Here is an 18,111-nt window from a genome sequence, read left to right as displayed (position 1 = left end):
ATAGATGCGAATGACTCTAGTACTTCCAAAAATGAACTAGCTCCATCTGTTGCAAAAATGCATCATGACTTTTCTGACAACCCAATAGTATGGTAGACAGACCATTGAAGGTGGAAGTGGTGGACAGTAGAGGGCAGAGTAGAGCTGTTAATATTCGTACATACATCAGGAAGTTGAAGCAATAGGCATGCTATTTAGAATTACAAAGGTTACCAAAAGGACCAGCTGAGTGACGTGTTGGTTAAGAGCCGAATTGGGACGCCAGCCACAACTAGACTGAAGAACAAAGGGACAGCAACTTGTCTGTTCCCCTCCCCCAATTCCCCAAAGCTGTTCCCTTCCCCCAATTCCCCAATAAAATCTTCAAAAAAAAAAAAACTAAAACAAAGGTTACCAAGAAATAGTAACAAATAAGAATCACTTGCAAAAATTGGGAGAAGCAAGGATATAGAATGTGTCAAATTCACACAGTGATGGGGGGGTGGCAGTGGAAAATCAAGTCATAATATTTTTTAAAATTCAATTTAATAAATTCAGAAATAGATGTATAAGCTTGTAACTTGGTATCATAGGGTTAATGTGGAAGAAATAAATGTAGAAAAGATCAAAGGTAGTTAACTTTTGAGGAGTAGGATTAAAGCTGAAGGTGGGAAGATGCGCTTCCTTTTTCAATATACCCCCTTCTATGTAATCTAAATAACCTCCAACCCCTCACGTGCATGTTATTCTAACTAACAGGAAGACAAGGTAATTAGCTCAGCCTGGGTAGTTGGATAGTTGGAAGGGATGAAGTATAAAATGTTTTCAGGAACTCATCCCTTAATGAACCAGAAGCAGCTTATCTCCCTCCATTACTTCGTGTATCTATACATGAATATTATTACTGGAGTGAGTCAGGTTTCAGCATCAACTCTATATTTATGTTACACTTATAAACAATACAATACTTATAATCCTCATTCACGTGAATAAATTATTAGGTTAAGAAGTCCGTTAGAGCAGTGTCGCTCAAGCCCTGAGCTCCTTCCAAAGCCCCAAACCTCATAGTGAACTGTCAGCTCCACCTTCTGGGGAGAAGGGAAGGGGCCAAGGTGCGGCCCCCACTCAGGACCTCCTGTCCGGGGCAGCATTTCTCATCCTCTACTGCTCTCTACAATCTTCTGGACACTTTCAAAAGATGCCCCCCTGGCCACCTCAGCCCTGATAATTAACTCCGCATTCCGCGTGCGAGGCCCAGCTCGCGCACAGGCCTTTATCGCGCCCAATCCCCAATCACAGAGGTCCTGGCTGCCGTGTCCCCAGGGCTCTGCCGAAGGAGTCGAGAGACGGGGCTGGCAGGGGGCTCCCCAGCAAAAGATCCCTGACCCCTCTCTTTCCCCACAGTGTACCACTGGGTAGAGATGCGGACCAAGATGCGCCTCATGGGCTTCAAGGCTGAAGCTGTCAAGCCGCTGAACGAGGAGGTGGCCACCCAGCTGGGCGCCGAGTTGCTGGGCGAGGTCACCATCTTTGCGGCGGCCGGCGGCTGTCTGATGCTGGAGTACTGGCGCCAAAAGATGCAGCAGCGTAGCAAGGAGAGGGAGAAGCGCGTCGCCTGGGACTCGATGCGGGATGAGGTGGAACACCTGGAGCTGGCGCTGGAGGCGCTGCAGACACAAATGCAGGCGGTGGCGCCGCTGAGCGCCCTGATAGAGCTGCGGGCAGAGATACGGGAAGTGCGCGCCCAGCTCTGCAACCCGGACGGGGACGCCTCGGACGGGGACGCGCCGTCTGCGCCCCAGGTGGAGCCGAGGCCCGAGGAATAGGAGGCTGCAGGGCCCTAGTCTCGGACGTGACCGTTGTCCTGGTTGCGATTTCTCCGACATGGCCTTCTTTCCTCACTGTTCCTTTCTGAACCGGCCTAATACCACCTGGTACTTCTAGGGGCAGAAGGTATTCTAGACTAGGGCTGATCCAATCAGGCTTTTGGTCACTTCCTGCCACTGGGTGGGCCACCGAGACACTTGGACCTAGCCAACTCTCATTCTGTCACTCACACCTCCACTTACCTGAGGAGTGGCCCTTTCCTGAGGGCCCTCACCCATCACACCAGAATACCCTTTTGCCCCCTTTTCATGTAGAAATGTCCAATGGACTTCCATCTACCTCACCTTTTTGGGGGGAGGGGCCGGGGAATATAAGGTTGGATCTCGGAATGCGTTTGCTCCAATGAGTCATCTCGTGGCACCTATCTTTAGTTTCCCATTGCTGCCTCTACTGGGATCCTCTCAAATGGATCATTCCAACAGAACCACACCCTTCGTCTGTGGAACAACCCACTGGAAAGGCTATGCAGAGTCCCCACTGCAATTCCACCAAATCCCCCCCCACACACACACCCCACCCCCCACCTTCTGTGATCTGTTCCAGGAGGGCATGGCTCTTTGGGGTGGAAAAATTGAATTCTGTTTTGGTCAAAGCCCCTTTTTACCTGTCCTGAAGTTCTGGACCTACTGCTGTCCTTACCCACCATCCTCCCCTGCTGGCCTCTCATAGGGACCCACCTGTTCCCCCCACTACATGGGTAACTCATATTCCCCCATCTTCCATCCAAACCTGCTCTTCAGAGTACTCAGGGATTCTCCTGTCCTTCTTGCCTTTGGACTGCCCGCCTCCCCCAAACTCCTTCATGCAAAGGCTTCCTCCATGGGACCACCGGCCCCTCAGCCTTTAAGTTCCCCACCCCCATCCAAAGAGACTATTCCACCAGGCAGTGTTACCTACCCAACCTACACCCTGCCAACCCACTGAACCACTGAAGGGGGTGTGTGTGAGCAGTTAATTCTGAATTCCATTTTTTTAGACTGTAAATGTTTTATAATTAAAGGAGCTCTGGGGTCAAGGAGTCATCTTAAGAACGTGTCTGAGAACCATGGTGTACATCTGTGAAATGGTACAGGGTTCATTCAAGTTACGGGAAGCTGGGAGGGTTCTGGTGGGAAGGGGGCAATCAGTCATCCTATGAGCCCTTTCCCAAATGGGAAAACTGAGGCCCTGGGGAAGCAAAGGAACTTGCTAAAGGCCACACAGTCATGAGAAACAGTCTAGAGGAAAGCCCCTGGCTTTCTCTAGAGTGGTGAGTTGGTTGGGGGGGGGGAAGGAGTGAGGAAGCTGCCTGGTAAGGGGGATGGGAGAGGGAGGTCTGTTGAGAGGTTCAGAGGGCAGAGAGCACCCTGGCTGCAGGAGCCTAAGGGAACTGGAACAGGTGTAGGGTGGGAAGAAGGAAAATGAGGGGCAGGTAGATCACAGGGGTGGGGGATGTTGGGGGGGGGGCGCACACCTCCATCCTCATCAGAGTAGCCCTTCAAATCACTCCAGAAATCTTAGCATTTATAAAAACTGGCAGATTTATTCTGAAGGGGCCCATTTTCAAGAATCTAAAGGTGAAGGTGGGAGAGGGGAACTTGCCTCCCCCTTTCCTTTTTCCCCCATTTAAATTTTCCCCAAGAGGGTACAAATGGCCTGGACCCCCAAACCTACCAAAATTAAAAAAAACAACTGAGGTTCCAAAAAGTTACAGCATCTTAATTCCTCATAGAAAAGGGGAAGGAGCCAGAGGGGAGGGAGGTCCCTGGATTAGGGGAGAGGCACCCCCAGCCTGGTGGAACTTCCCCCCCTTAAATAGCTGTCCCAAATGGGACAAGCCAGGGGCTATAGCATTTAAAAACTCCCCACACCCCATTTTATCAAAACCAAAGAGAAAAAAAATTTCCCCTTCCCCCCAAACCTAAATATATATATATTTTTTTTCTTAAAAAAACAAAAATTCGAAGGCATTAAGCGTTAAAGTGAATCTAGAACAAGGGAATGTGAAATTCCCTCCTTCCTTCACCCTTACCGTGGGGTTAATTGGTACATCCCCAGCAGAGGAACCAGCCCCAAGGGGATGGCAGAGAGGAAGGACCAAAGGGAGCAAAGGGTGGGGGCCTCCCCAGCCAATCAGCAGCCAGTATGGGCGTGGGCATGGTGGCAGGGAAGTCACACCCCCCTTGGAATTTTCCAAGTGGGATGGGGAGTGGGGAAGACGCATTCCTGTGTAGTTTTCAGCCAATTCCAAGTCAAGTAGAGGCAGGGAAAGCAGGGTGACAGGCGGGGTGTGTGGAAAGGAGAAACGGGATCTTCTGGGGCCCTGTGGTCAGGGGGAACCCCGCTTCCTCAGCTCCTGGACAAAGGCTGGAAGGAAACAAGGGGCAGGGATCAGGGGTAGAGCCTCTTCCCCCTTCCCTTCCAAAACAAGGCTCTTTCCAAGGAACAAGATGCCTCCAAAACAAATAAATGCTTAAAATTAAAAAGCTCACCTTCAATTATTTCCTCTTTCATTTTCTGCAATTCCTTCCTCACCTCTTCCAGAAGCTCCTGAAAATAACAGGGTGCAAACAATCAGGAAGAGTGCCTAGGCTTGCAGAACTGAACCTCCTTTCTTAATGACCGAAGGGACAGAGGAAGGAGGTTCAAACTCCTCCCACCCACACACACCATGACATCACTGACAAGGTCGCAGAGGGACTGGAGAAACCTAGGGGAGAATTCTGGATCCTTGGGGTAGGAAGAAAAGTACTGGAGAAGATCCTGTACCAGGGTTGGCAAATAAGTTCTAGACTCCTGCCAACTCCAGTTGGTGATGAACGTCTGGGGCCAGTATGCTGAAAAGGATTCTGGGTACTCATCAGGAATGTGTGCTGTGATAGATTAGTAAGTTCTGTTAAGGGCCCTGGAAATGAAGGTTGTGGTGTCTGTGCCATCCCTGATCTGATCCAATCTCTCCATTTCTTAGACTTGGAAAAGTGTGCATTTCCAAGGCCTTTTCTAGAATCAGATGGCCGGTCAGTGGCAGAGTTTGGACTCACATCTCCTTTCTTCCTGTGGCTCCTTTGTAGCTCTCAAACCTCAATTCCAGCCCCCTCCTCAAGCTACCTGTTTGATCCTCTCCAGGTCTGACTCATCAGCAGAGGTGGGTGTACAGGGGTGGGCCTCGGAAGTGATCACTGAAGACGATTTCATCCTAAGAGAGATGGTATGATTTGGGACAGAAACGAGGTTAGAGAGAGCCTGCTTCCCCTACCTCCCTTTCCAGGATTACCATTATGTTCTTCCCTACAAATTTGGCAAGTCCAACTACTTTGGATAGGTGGGGTCCCAGTATAGATAGCCCACCTTGGCAAGGTTGTGCTGTTCTTCTCCCAAGGTCTTCGCACAGGTTCTGGGTGACAGGCAACAAATCAGAAAGATTAGGGGCAAAGAATGCCCTGCCTCAATCTTTCTCCCACAGCCTCATTAGCCCCTGTTTGAAGAACCATCTCAGAGACTATCCCCAGCATTATTTGCACAGACTCTCATAAGGGAGCTTTATGTGTGAGAACAGGGCATCCTGGGACTTGTAGTTCCTGTGGCTGGACTGGGCTCTCACTCACCACTGTGGGCTGGGACTCTGGCCTCTGGCTCCTCCTGCTGGTGGGAAATAAAACTGTCATGAGCCAGCCCGTGCCACACCTCTGCTCATTTTCTTCTTCCAGGTTCAACCTAGCCCATTCCTGTCACACCACCTCCTTAATATGTCTACTCGAAAGGTAAAGCCATATAGCAGGAAGAGCCCCTCACTCACATTGGCAGATTCATCCTTGGGGGGTTTCTCCCCAACTAGTGTAGCTTTCCTTCTGCAAGAGGGAAAGGCAAAAACAGATGACTTCAGCCCACCCCCCAGTCACTCAACAATTCCTTCCCAGAGCTCTAGAAAGGTGGATTCTGGGGTGCAGAGTTCTGGAATTCATGAAGGCTAAGAAAATTTCAGTTTTAGAAGGCAAAGAGAATACTGTTTCCTCTGTGCCCCCAGACAAGTGGAGTGGGGAGTTTATGCTTCTCACATTTGGGAATCACAAAATTTTAAGGGCGTTAGGTTCTATTTTAGATGCTGGGATTCCAGGAACCCGAGTTTCCAGATTCTGAGGCAGTAATTTCTAAAGTCCTAAAATCCTGGATTTTAAAACATTCTAGAGCAGCGGTTCTCAACCTGTGGGTCGCGACCGCTTTGGGGGTCGAACGACCCTTTCACAGGGGTCCGCCTAAGACCATCGGAAAACAAAAAGATATTTACATTACGATTCATAACAGTAGCAAATTTACAGTTATAGAGTAGCAACGAAAATAATTTTATGGTTGGGGGTCACCACAACATGAGGAACTGTATTAAGGGGTCGCAGCATCAGGAAGGTTGAGAACCGCTGTTCTAGAGGCTACCAGCTAGGTGCAAACCTCAGCCACCTGAGGAGAATGCAGTCTGCAGTATTATATCCCAAAGCTGGCTATCAAAGGGGAAAATTTCACCCCTAGAAACAAAAACGGGAATCTGAGCCCTCCCCCAGCCTGTCCTACTGAGCAGGAATCTCCTGGTGATAACTGTAGGTCTGAGGGGTTTGTTTCCAGAGCTTTCCACAGGCATTGAGGGCTCCAGGTTCAGGCTCACCTCCGGGCCAGCATGGCATTCATCTCTTCCATGAGCCCTCCACCTGTGCTTCGAGTGCTCTCAGCTTTGGGGGCTGAGGGTCCCCCTGAGGCCTCCTCCTGCTGGAGAAATTACAAAGAGGAGGGGCCTTTATGGGCAGCCCTCCTGGCCTCCCAGCCACTCCCTATGATGCCCCAGGCAACTCTGGCCTCATTTCCCATGATTCCATCAGGGCCCCAGTCACCCCACAGCCTACCATGCCTGGCCCCCTCACCTTGCTGACTTTCCTGAGTTTGGCTCCGGCAATAGCTGCGGCCAGGCCAGGGGCCCCGGTCCCTCCACCACTGGATCCTGTTGTAGGGAGAGGGGGCGGAGGGGGAGGGCCTCCCCCTGCTCCTTGCCCCATAGCTGAGGCCCCTGATGGGGGCAGACCAGGGGGTGGGGGGGGACCCGGAGGAGGGGGAGGTCCTGGAGGTGGGGGTGGCCCCCCAGCTGGAGGAGCAGGTGGGCCTCCTGAAACAAACACAAACAAGGAGGGGTGCTGAGAGAGAAAACTCATTCTTTGTTGTCTAACTGGCCCACCCCTTCCTCTGGGGAGATGCCCCCCGATTCCCGAGGCCAGCTGAACAATCACCTGCATTGGAGACCCGGCGCTCACGCTCCATGTGCTCTGGTTGCCTGAGGAGGGATGAGGGAGCTACCATCACTCCAGGCCCCAAGGATGGCCAGCAACCTCTGGCCTCTCTCTGAGGTCTCCAGTGATGCTGGCTCCTAACCCCCACCCATGCCTTCCTTCCCCAGGGGCTCAGGAAAGAGTTGGCGGGGGTGGGGTGGGGGTGGATGGACGGACAGGGTAAGACCAAGATGCAAGCATTCTAGTCATCAAACTGTCAAGAATATTTGAATTACAAAACACCCAAGATCCTTTTAAACAACCAAATTTTGGACTCTGGGAATCTAGGGAACCAGGACTTGAAGGGTCAGAAGGTTCTGCAACTCTGGGTGTCAGGACCTTCGCAAACCCCAGGAGACAAGAGTTTCTGAAAGCTGTCAATTTCCAGTCCCCTGGGAGTTGGAACATTCTGGAAACTGAAAAGTTGGAGTTTTGAACTCTAGGAGTCAGAGGTTCTGGAACATCCTAGAACTCTGGCAGTGGTAAGGTTCCCCATCCAGGGACTGGCCCCACCTTTTCTGCTGCTCCATCTCCTCTGGGGAGGGACCATTCTGGACAGACCAGTTAGGAGGTGCTGCTGGTGACTGCGATGGCGGTGGTAGTGGTGGTGCCGGAGGCCCACCTCCTGGAAGGTGAATAGAAAAGGGTGATGAATCAACCCTAGAACTCTGCCCCAGCCCTTGTCACTTTCCCCCAGCTCTCCCAGGCCTCTGAGGAATCCTGCCCAGAGGCGCTCACTTCCTCCCTCTGGGACCCTGACACTCCGGGCTGGGGTGTGGGCACCTTGGCAAATTTCTGGGATGAGCATCAGCACCAGCTTCCCTTGACTGAGCTGAGAAGAGGTGGGTGCTGTGGTGATGCCCAGGTGACAGGTGGGACAGCAAAGGCCCAGAGGGGGCAGTCACTTGCCCCAAGTCCTACAGACCGGGATTTGCAGGAACAACACTTAAATTCAGGCTGACTCCAGCAGCCACTCTTAACCACTAGCCCAGCCGCTCAGATCCCCAGCCCGAGAACCCCAGAAAGGTTGAGAGTCTCTTCCTCACCAAACCCCAGGTCTCTGGCTCCCATGGACCTGAACTGCCCACCATATTTTCCTCTTTGCCCCCAGGCAAGTAATCCTTTCCCCACTGGCACTGAGGTTGCTCCAGGAGGCAAACACCTCTGTCATTTGGTGATTTGAAGTCCCACAGCAGCAAGCCCAGATCCTGGATACACAGTGGTCACCTAAAGCCTCACTGTCCATGGAACCGGCATCACCAGGGAGCTTGTTAGAAATGCAGAGACTCAAGCCGCACCCCAGCCCAATCGGACCAGAACCTGCATTTTACCCAGATGCCCAGATGATTTGTAGGCACGTGCAAGTTAAGAACTACCAACTGGATGTTTTTTTTCTTAATATTGATGCCTGAAAATTAACTGATGATGACATAAGCCAGGACAATGGTTAACCTGGCAAAAGGGCACAGAAGGAGCCTCCTGGGGGCTGGAAATACCTACATCTTGATCTGGGAGGTGGTCACACGGGAGTGGACGTGTGTGTGAAAATTCACAGAACGTACTGCACCCTTAGAATAAGGTGCACAAGGAGTACACGGGAATCCACACGAAACTGTCAGAATAATTCACCACGGTAGCAATGAAATAGCCTCATTTTCAGATGAGTAAATTGAGGCCCAAAGTGGTCAAGTGGCTGCCCCTGGTCACGTGACAGCGGGCTCAGTAGTCCCCTCTGCCCACTGTTTCTAACCTTCCAATGCCTCTAGGGCACTGGCCATGCCAGAGGCAAACTGTGCGGCGTCCTCCTTGCTGCCAAAGTTGAGGCCCCAGACCTGGCGGGCGTCACGCCATTGGTGGAAGTTGGGGGTGGCCTGGTTATACTTGAGACCCCGGATGATGGCACAGTTGATGACCACCTGGCAGGAGGGGAAAGGTGGGTGAGGGGTGGTGGGCACAGGGGTGGGCGGCACAGCCCACAGAGGGGGAGGCAGAGGAAGGCCTCACCTGCTGGTCTGGCTGCATTTTCCGGCCGACCACCCGGAAGGATTTGGCTGTGGGATTGTGATAGATCTGGACTCGGCTGAAGGCCTGGGGGCCTGTGCCAGCAGGCAGCCACCGCTTGTTGCTGTCATCGTAAAGCATCACAGTGGCCCGGCTGGAGCAGATAACTGTCTCGCTGACAGGAAGGAGACAGAAAGAGAGGGAAGCCGGTTAGTCCAGGGGAGCACGGCACCCTCCTTCCAGGGGCTGGTCACCTTCTCCGTCTGGGTCCCCCTGGAAGATTCACAGACAATGTCAGAGGAAAAGAGAGACACACAAAGCTAAGGGAGACAGACCCTTGAGGAGGCCGACAGACAGACTGGGAAGGAAACACAGACAGGTGGGCCAGAGCAAAACAGACAGATAGGGAGACAGACAAACTGGGGATGTGAGAAAGATGAGGCAAGAGACACATAGGGAGAAAGAGGCAGGGAGAGGAAGTCGGACAGGCAGGCTGGAACGGTACAAACATACAGACTGATATGGACAGAGAGGTGAGAGAGGAGTCAGACTGACAAAGGGGAGACAGACAGACAGACAAGGGAATGGTGAGGGGAAACAGATGGAAAGGCAGGGCGGTGGAGAAAGAGACAAGCCGATAAAGACGGAGAGATGGACGGCGTCAGGAGAGAGATGCACGTAAGAGCAGAGTGAAGAGCTAGAGGGAAGTGGGGACAGAGCAGGAACTCTGGGTGGCGCTGGGATCCAGCCCCTGCCCAGAGCCTCAGTTTCCTTATCTCCGCCAGGGTGCTTGGACCACTCCCCGTCCCCACTCCCCACTCTGGTCAGGGTAGGAAGCTAAGGCTCAGGGAGAAGGGTCAGGCTTGTAGCAAGTTGGGGACCCATGCTACACCCTAGTTTCTTCCACTTCCTGCTGCTACCCCATCTCCTCCATCTGCCACCCCCACCCCCACCCCAGCCTGAGGCACCACTGGCCATCCGCAGACACTCCCTGCTCTCAGGCCCATGTTTTGGACAGTGACCAGATAGCCTCAGCTCCACCTTCCAGTGCAAGAGACAGTCCAGTCCCCAGACAGTGACAACCCAGGGCTAGGCCCAAGATGCCCAGGAGCACATGCCCTGGCCTGGGTGTCACAGAGGACTTCCTGAAGCAAGTGACATCTGACTCAGCCTTGGGGGGAGGGGTCAAGAAACTGGTTCAGAGTTTAGGGACCTGGGTTCAAACCCCCACTGAGCGACCTACTCCATGTGACTCAAGCAAGTGACCCTCCCACTCGAGAACTGCAAACTGGGGAGATGGCAGTCCCACCTTCCAGGGCAGTGGAAGCAGTGAGTGAATCTGGGCACATAAAGTGCTTGGCATAGTGCCTGGCATGTACTGAGCACTTGGTAACTGTCAGCATCCTTCACCAGCACCTTGAACATCGGCCTAGAACCACCCCCAGCAGTCCTTCTGGGGAGGTTCAATCTCCCCTCCCCCAATGAGGAAACTCAGGCTCCCAGACAGGAAGTGACTTGCCCAAGGTCGCACACAGACAAGGGGGAAGTGCTAGTCCCCGCCCCACACCACCCCCACCAAACTTTTTCCTGAAAAGAGGAAGTTGGTGGTCAGAGGTTTCCGGGGAGAGAAATTATACCCTGTAATGGCTCTGTTTCTACCAGTGCTGGGGGCGGGGGCGTGACGCTGATGCTGTGAAAGACAGGACAGGGAAAGCCCCTCAACAGACCTAGCTCCGGGTTCCCAGGCTAGGAGGCTGAGCCCCTCACATACCCAAGTTTACATAATTGTGGCACCTTCTTCTTACCAGGCACTTCCACTGGTCAGGAGCCCTAAGCCTTCTCCTCTGTCACTTGATTCTCACGATAGTCCTTCAAGGTGGGCACTATTTCATCCTCATTTTGCAAATGAGGACTGTACATGGAGGCCCAGAGAGGCTGAGTGACTTGCCCCCTCCCCAGCGTCACAGAGCTAGTAAGTAGCAGAGCGAGGATTTGAACGCAGGCCACCTGGCTTCCAAGCCCATAGTCTTAACCACCAGGGACTGCGTGGGCCCTACCAACACCAGGTGCTGTTTCCAGACAAGTTCAGCCTCAGGGGCCATTTCTGGCTCCCACAGCCCCTGGCAGGGCACGGTTAAGACCTCGCCCACACCTGCCACCCACACCCAAGGCAGACTCTGGCCAGGTGCCCGGGCTGTCTTTGCTACCCCACCCTGGCTGCACTTTGCTCTCCCAAGCAGAAAGCTCTGGCCCTGCTGAGGCCCTGGCCTGGCCTGAGGGTGTCTGCCGAGTGACCCCAGGCTGGTCCTACCCCTCTCCAGGCCGTAGTGTCCCCATGACAGCAAAAGGATCCTGTTAAAACACCAGTTGAGATTGAGTCCCTCCTCTTCTCGGAAGCTCCCCTGGCTGGTAGAGACCTGTGGCTTTCTGATCTATGTGATCTCTGATCTCATCCCTTCCCTCCCCCCAGCTTGCTGTTCCAGCCCCTCCGGCCTCCACGGTGCTCCTTCCACATGCCAGGCACATTCCTGCCCCTGGCCTATGCACTTGTCCTTCCTCAACCTGGATCCTCACCTCCCTCAGGGTAGTCCGGGGAAGAGGTGCTGTCTAAGCGGAGACCTATCTGTAAAGTTCTTCTCCCTCTCATTGAATGTCCCACATGTCATAGCAGCTATCCCTGCCTGACAGATCCCTGTCACCCCTACCAAAATGTCAGGACCATGAGGGCAGGGATTTTTGTCCTTATTGTTCACTGCTGTGTCCCCAGAACCTAGAATTCTACCCAACCCATAGTAGGAATTCAACAGTTGTTAAATCAGCCATGTTTCAAAATACGAAAACTCAGCTGATAGTAACTGGTTGGTGTGCATCCCAGACCCTGTTCTAGGTACTGAGCTCCAGTTTCCACAAAGAACCTTGCAATATCATGAGAGGTGAAGACACTTGTCCCAGGTCACACAGCAAGTAAGCAGAAGGCCTCCCATTTGAACCCAAGTCCACCCAAGTTCTTAACCTCATTTAAAGATGAGGTAACAGCTAAGCTGAAATTTGAAAAAGCCAAAGTCTAAAGAGGTATCAGAAGTTTTTTAAAAAGGTGGGGAGGATATAACTACATCCGCACACAGTAGTGATATATGCAGAGGCTGCTTCTCAGGAGACTAACCGTGGCTGCCTCCAAGGAGGGGCACTGGGGACCTGAGCAGGGAGGAAACGGACACGTCTCACTGTTTACTCTTTAGAACTGCTTGATTATTTCTTTTTTTTTTTTTTTCAGCATGGGCTGGTATTACCTATAAAAAACTCATTCATTACTTAGGTTCAAAAAACAAAACTATAAACCAGGCAAAAGCTGCAATGGAAAATCCCACAGCCAGGAAGCTGGGGAGAAAGATTCAAATCCGATTCTAGGGGTTTCCTGGGGTCTCACACACTTGATTTGACATGAGAGAGCCTTAATCCCCAGCCAGCCCAGCACCCACTCCTCCCCACAAATCCCCCAATTCTGGAAAACTCTAGCGTGTGGTGGATGAGAGAGCGTTCAAGTGACCCTCTTGCTGTGTGGCCTCACCTCTACGGTTTCCAGCCCTGGAAACCATAACTCACTGGGCTTGTTGTAAGGACTTACAGAGATAAGAAACGCCCTAAAGCTCAGGACCTGGAATTTCGCACAGGCGCCATACAAGGAAGCAGAGAGTCCAAACAGGAGGGAGAAAGCTTCTCATCATTGGAGGCAATCAAGCATAGTCACTCTGGTTTACTCAAACCTTCCAGATTAGAGGTTTGCCCTTCCCTTCACCCCTCACTCTTACCCCAATACTTACCCTATAACTTCCTTAAACCATAAAACTTGTGATCCACACTACCCCCCACGCACACACAACCTTTCCAAACTACACATCTTTGCAACAACCCTGCAGAGGAAACCAGATCTAGGGTCTGTGGGGCTTGTTTGGCTCACTCTAGTTCCTCCTCCCTGACCAGACACTTTCCCAAAAGTGAACAGGAGGTAAAGGTTCCCACCTGGGTTTCTGTGTATCTCCATTATCTTAACTGTTTGTACAGTGAAAGCATGTATTTTTTTTTTTAAGCTCATTAAAGGTTTTCTTTTTCTTTAATAGTATAATAGTCTGGAGACAGTCCTAGGTTCAAATTCAGCCTTGCCCACTTCCAAATTCTTTGGCTTTAATAGGCAATTTGCTTAATTTGTCTGTACCTTGGTTTTTCCATCTGTAAACTGGCAGGTGGTGGGGCGCTGTCATAATAGTATAATCTCTTAGAATTGCTGTGAGGATTAAACTGAACCAGGCACCTACTACAGCGCCTGGCATAAAGTGGATGCTTGATCAAATTGTTTTTTATTATTTTTTAAATAAAAATAATAATTACTATTACTGGAAGAAGAAAGAAATGGACCCAAATTCTTCAGAATCCCTTCTGCCCTGAGATTCAGACCTCTGCTCAGCTTCCTCGCCTTCCCACAATCCCAGCTCAGAGTCCCGGACACAGCAGACACTCAACAAATATTTGTCAAACTGGGAGAAAAAGAACTATTATCTTGTAATTTTCCATCTTAACATCCTCTCTTCCAGCTGCCCCCAAGACTGTCCCTCAGCTACACCAGCCAGAAATCGGAGGATCCCAGTCCCCTCCCCTCCCTCAACATTGCCTAGGAATTTGAGGGATCTTGTGCCAATCCTTTCTCTTTGAGCCTCAGTTTCCCCAGCTGGATACAGGGGCTTGGGTCAATTTGAAACCTAGCTGTCTTTGGAGAAGGGGCACAGCCCAGGAAGTCGGGTGTGGCCACTGGCAGGGAAGACCCCTCAGGAGGTGGGAGTAACCCTCTGGTGGGACAGGGAACGGCGCAACTTCTGCCCACCCCCCAGGAAGTGGGAGGTTTGGCCATGGCCATTAGTAGGGGGCCTGTGAGAAGGCCGGGGCCTCCGGGACTGGGCTTAGGGGGGGCGGGAGGCCGGCCCAGACACTGCTCCTGCCCTTTTACGGTCTCAGTGAGTGAGGCAGCACTAACTCGGACATCCGCCATCCGCCTTCCATGGTCCCTGGGACCGGAAACGCGGGGGGGGGGCCTGAGGGGCGGGGCTGGGGGCTGGGGGAGAAGAGTCTTCCCCCCCCCTCCTCCGGGAAGAGGGTGAAGAGAGCCTGACTCCTGAAAACTGCCCCCTCTCCAGACGGATCTTGAAGGGAACGTTGCTATAATGGGAGAAAGGGTAGACAGGAAGTCTTGAGGGTGTCTCTGGGTGCCCTCTTGCTCCAAATTTTCCAACCATTCCTTCACATCAGAAGAAACAAACGCGGTAGTGGGGATTTTCTTAATTGTCATAAAAAGGAATGCCACCCTAATGTCAGAGGGCAGAGGTATGGGGAACGTGGAGGAAGTGAGAGGATGTAGGCACCAGGGGGTTAATCCCCAGCCGTCCCCAGAGGCCTCCTCCTCAAGCTGGGGGCTTTGGGGCAGGAAGTCCCTGAGAGAGTGAAGGAAGGGAGATAGTATTGTCAGGCTCAGGCCCCAAGGGAGAGATTACGGGGGGGTTAAGGGGAGGGGAGATTGGGGGGAGATCCACTCGGGTTTCCCAGCCTGCACTGGCCCCGCCCTCAGGTGTGCACAGGAGTTTTGAGGGAGGCCTGGGTAAGACAAAATCCCTGGGTACCTTGGGTCCCCCCACTGCCAGGATTAAATTCTTGGGAAGATAGCTGAAACTATCTGGAAGCCTCGGTCCTGGGAAGAGAGGGCTATGACCTTGAAGCTTTCCAGTGCCCCCTCCTCCAACCCCACAGCTCCGATGGCTGGAGAGCGAGGGATAGCGAGGGAAGGGGGAGGCGCCGTGGTGGGGAAAGCAGCCTGCCCACAGCGCTCCAAGCCCGCCCCCACCCCACACCAGCTGTCTCGACAGGTGAGTCAGTAAGACAAAGGCCCCCCTTTCCACAGCTGCCGCACCCCCTCCCTCCCAGGGCCGCGCAGGTGGGATAGAGGGGCCGCCCTTCTGGCCCAGGGCCGGGGAGCCGCCCTCCACATGGAGCACACGCTCGGTCCTAGGCACGGCCTGTTTTAAGCAGATTGGGAGTGCGGAGCGGCGGGGGAGGGGCGTCCCAACCAGACCCTGAAGGCTGCGTCTGGGTCCATCCGCAACAACCTCTTCCATAGGATGAGAGCCCCTCCAAATTTAGGGGGTTAAGTACCCTAGAAGTTAAGGAGCGAGGTCCCACATGAGAAGACTTTCCAGCGTCACGTAAAGGGGAACCCCGCAAACCAAGGTCTACATCTCAATCTCTCAGGTGCTAGGGACCCTCAGACTGGCACCCCACAATCCCCCTCTGAGCACGAGTTGAGATTTGGGGGGAGTCTGAGCCCTGACTAAATCCTGACGTCCCTACGGGGAGTGTCTGCCAACTTGCAGGTTTTCTGAAGAAGTCTGTAAGAAATTCGGGAGTCCTTCGAGCGCCCCAAATCTGAGGGCTCCCAGGAGAGCTTCACCGGCACCACCCCGAGCCTTGGGAGTCATGGGAAAATGGTCAGTATCTGCTCATCCAAGCAGGTTCAGCATAAAATCCGAGGCTCCAAGAGCCCGGTCCCCAAATTCCAGCCCGGAGCAAGCTGGGGGGAGGGGGACAAAGGCGGGGCGGGGAGCCTGCCCCGGGTGGGGAAGGGTCTGGAGGCAGTTGGAGGCTCACCTCATGGCTGCTCGGCGGGCGGGCGGCGCACCCACAGGGTGGGTGCTCCTGGGGCGCCCCTGGCTCGAGGTTCAGGGGTTTGGGGTTGGCTCCAGGTTCTGCTCAGTCTCCCCTAGGGTCCCGCCCCATAGAGTCCGGCTTCCTGAGGGAACGTGGACGCGGCCCGGGCGGGTCTTCGGGCGCCTCCTCCCTGTGGGGGTTTGATCGGGGGTCCCTGCGGCAGAAATGGGGTGCGGCGTCCCCTCCCCGGCGCGCCCCTCGGCCGGCGGCGGCTACAATGTTACTCTTACTACTGTACTTCTCTTCGCTACATTTCGTTCCAAAATTCCACTCCCCGCACCCACAATGCCCTGCGCCTTAAAGGGGCCGCGGACAACTCAAGGCGGTGGCGGGGTGGAGGGCGCTTAAAAGGGCAACACGGAACCCTAGACCCGCTATTTCCCTCTCCCCCATAGTTATTGCAGGGATGCACGCTGGGGTCACCCCAAAATTAGGGAGGAAGCTTGTTGGACGGGAAGGGATCCTTCCTTGATCCCTAGTTGTCTACCGCAATGGAGTTCTTAGGGGGATCTCAATGGGGGCAGAGTTTCTTCTCACCTTCCCTATCGACTTCTCCATTTCTTTACATTCAGCTCAATTTGGGAGGGGGGGGGCTAGGAGGACCCTCTGGTTTAGCATAGGTTCCTTCAAATTTTCTCCCTGTATCCTCTCTTCGGACCCTCCAATGTCTCTCTTGGCCAATCTATGAAGGGTTACTAAGAGCGAACCCTCTCCCCCACCACAGGAGGGGGATGGGTGGGGAGGGCCCCACCCCTCTCACTGCCCCCCGCCCGGCCGGGGAAGGTGAGGAGGAAGTGGGCCGAGGGGGCGCGGCCGGCCGCTGACTCACAGCCGCAGGGGGGTGGGGGTGGGAATCCAGGATAAAACCCCAGGCCCCTTCCCCACGCACGCCCCGCTGTGACTCAGTTTCGTCCGCGGAGGATGGCGGGATGATCCCGCAATTGGAGGGCACCGAAGAAGGGCTACCCTTCCCCCATACGCCGGCTTCAGGCTGAGCCCGCACACCCTCCTAGGCTTCCGCAGCGGTTCCCGCAGGCTCCGCCCCCGCGTGACGTCACTTATGTGATCCCGCCTCTCCCGTAGAACGCCACCTGTCCTGGGTAAGGTGCCCTAGCCAGGGGCATGAGCCTGGGAAATGATCAGTTTGACGTTTCCAAATGCTTAAACTGAGGCCTGCAGGCAGGGAATATATCTGGGCTACAAGTCCTCTTGCCTGAACCCCCAGAACTCCAGTGGTATTTGGATGCAAGGTATGAGTGTAAAACCAACAATTTCTTGGGACCAAGTTGACCAGGTGAGGGAGTCAACCTTCCCAGCCTCTGTCGAAGAAGAATCCTCTGCCTGGATGTTGTCCTGACCTCATCTCATCCTTCTAGGACATGTTCTAACATTAATTATTCTCTGCAGAAGTGAGTAATTCTCTCCTACTCCACCCCACCCTGGGAGACCTTGAACCCTGATCCACCTGGGTTATAATTGTGTGTCTTCCCAGGCTGTGAATTCTTTGGGGGCACAGGTAGACTTGATCGATTTCTGTGTTTCACTAACCCAGCCAGGCCCAGAACAGCTCAATACACATTTATCCAATTGAATGAGAACCCCCGTTTCTGTGTGACCTTGGGCAAGTCCTTTCTGCTCTCTGGGTCTCAGCTTTCCCATCTGTGAAGTGGGAGGTGTGATGCCTCTGTGTGCCACCTGCACTACAGTCAGCAAACTTTTTCTACAAAGGTCCAAATAGGAAATATCTTAGGCATAGACATAGGGTGTCTTTCCCATATTCTCTTTTACAACTCCTAAAAAATGTAAAAACCATTCTTAGCTCAAGTGCTGTGCAAAACAGCAAGACCCCTGCATTAGAGAAATCCTTGCATATGTACACAAGGAATTTGATCAAGGATCTTTATGTCAGCAATGATGTGAGGGCAAGAAATTGGAAATAGCCTGTCCATCAAGAGGAGGATGGATAGCAAAACCATTATATATCCCTTGTCTAAAGCACTGGGCTGCAGCTAAAAAGAATGAGATGTGTAAATGGTATGAAAGAAGTCCCCAACATATTATTGAGTGAAAAAAAAATACCAGGGGCCGGCCGAGTGGCGCGATGGTTAAAAACTGGCTTGGGAAGCCAGAGGGCCCTGGTTCAGATCCCACATATGAGGGCCAGTGACACTGCCCTCCACAGCTAAGATGCTGAACAACAGCTCAACCTGGA

General features: G+C 53.1%; 2 protein-coding genes across 5 annotated transcripts in view; one reads left to right on the top strand and one right to left on the bottom strand.

Moving 5' to 3' along the window:
• LOC109374707 (optic atrophy 3 protein-like) overlaps nt 1–2,897 on the top strand; it is a 4,727-nt gene extending 1,830 nt beyond the window's left edge. Inside the window, exon 2 of the mRNA XM_019629480.1 lies at nt 1,384–2,897. Coding sequence (XP_019485025.1) covers nt 1,384–1,805 — 422 coding nt within the window. The 3' untranslated portion in view covers nt 1,806–2,897. The remainder of the gene's footprint in view (nt 1–1,383) is intronic.
• A 465-nt stretch (nt 2,898–3,362) lies between these two features.
• Nucleotides 3,363–16,679, bottom strand: VASP (vasodilator stimulated phosphoprotein). 4 transcript variants are annotated; one of them, XM_019629523.1, is made up of 13 exons: nt 15,840–16,679; nt 9,156–9,327; nt 8,902–9,067; nt 7,665–7,776; nt 7,113–7,156; nt 6,753–6,991; nt 6,500–6,597; nt 5,642–5,693; nt 5,451–5,484; nt 5,194–5,239; nt 4,954–5,041; nt 4,338–4,395; nt 3,363–4,212 (listed from the first exon to the last, which is right to left on the bottom strand). In XM_019629523.1, exons 1-13 carry the CDS (start codon nt 15,842–15,844, stop codon nt 4,175–4,177), a joined length of 1,152 nt encoding a protein of 383 aa, XP_019485068.1. In that variant the 5' UTR covers nt 15,845–16,679; the 3' UTR covers nt 3,363–4,174. The 4 variants fall into 4 exon arrangements, with proteins under 4 accessions (XP_019485068.1, XP_019485067.1, XP_019485066.1 ...); XM_019629522.1 differs by having other exon boundaries at nt 5,451–5,487; nt 15,840–16,673; XM_019629521.1 differs by having other exon boundaries at nt 6,500–6,600; nt 15,840–16,662.
• Nucleotides 16,680–18,111: the final 1,432 nt, after the last annotated feature.

This window comes from Hipposideros armiger, unplaced genomic scaffold (genome assembly GCF_001890085.2).
Source record: "Hipposideros armiger isolate ML-2016 unplaced genomic scaffold, ASM189008v1 scaffold_859, whole genome shotgun sequence".
Taxonomy (NCBI): Eukaryota; Metazoa; Chordata; class Mammalia; order Chiroptera; family Hipposideridae; genus Hipposideros; species Hipposideros armiger.
The sequence above is the reverse complement of the archived record's forward strand: the minus strand, read 5'-3'. Positions and strand labels throughout refer to the sequence as shown.

What these genes read in the sequence shown, in the direction of transcription:
- VASP (XM_019629520.1), bottom strand. An exon ending in GCGCCGGGTCTCCAATGCAG is followed by an intron (nt 6,992 to 7,112) that starts GTGATTGTTCAG and finishes TGTTTGTTTCAG; the next exon opens with GAGGCCCACCTGCTCCTCCA. An exon ending in AACAGCACAACCTTGCCAAG is followed by an intron (nt 5,042 to 5,193) that starts GTGGGCTATCTA and finishes CATCTCTCTTAG; the next exon opens with GATGAAATCGTCTTCAGTGA.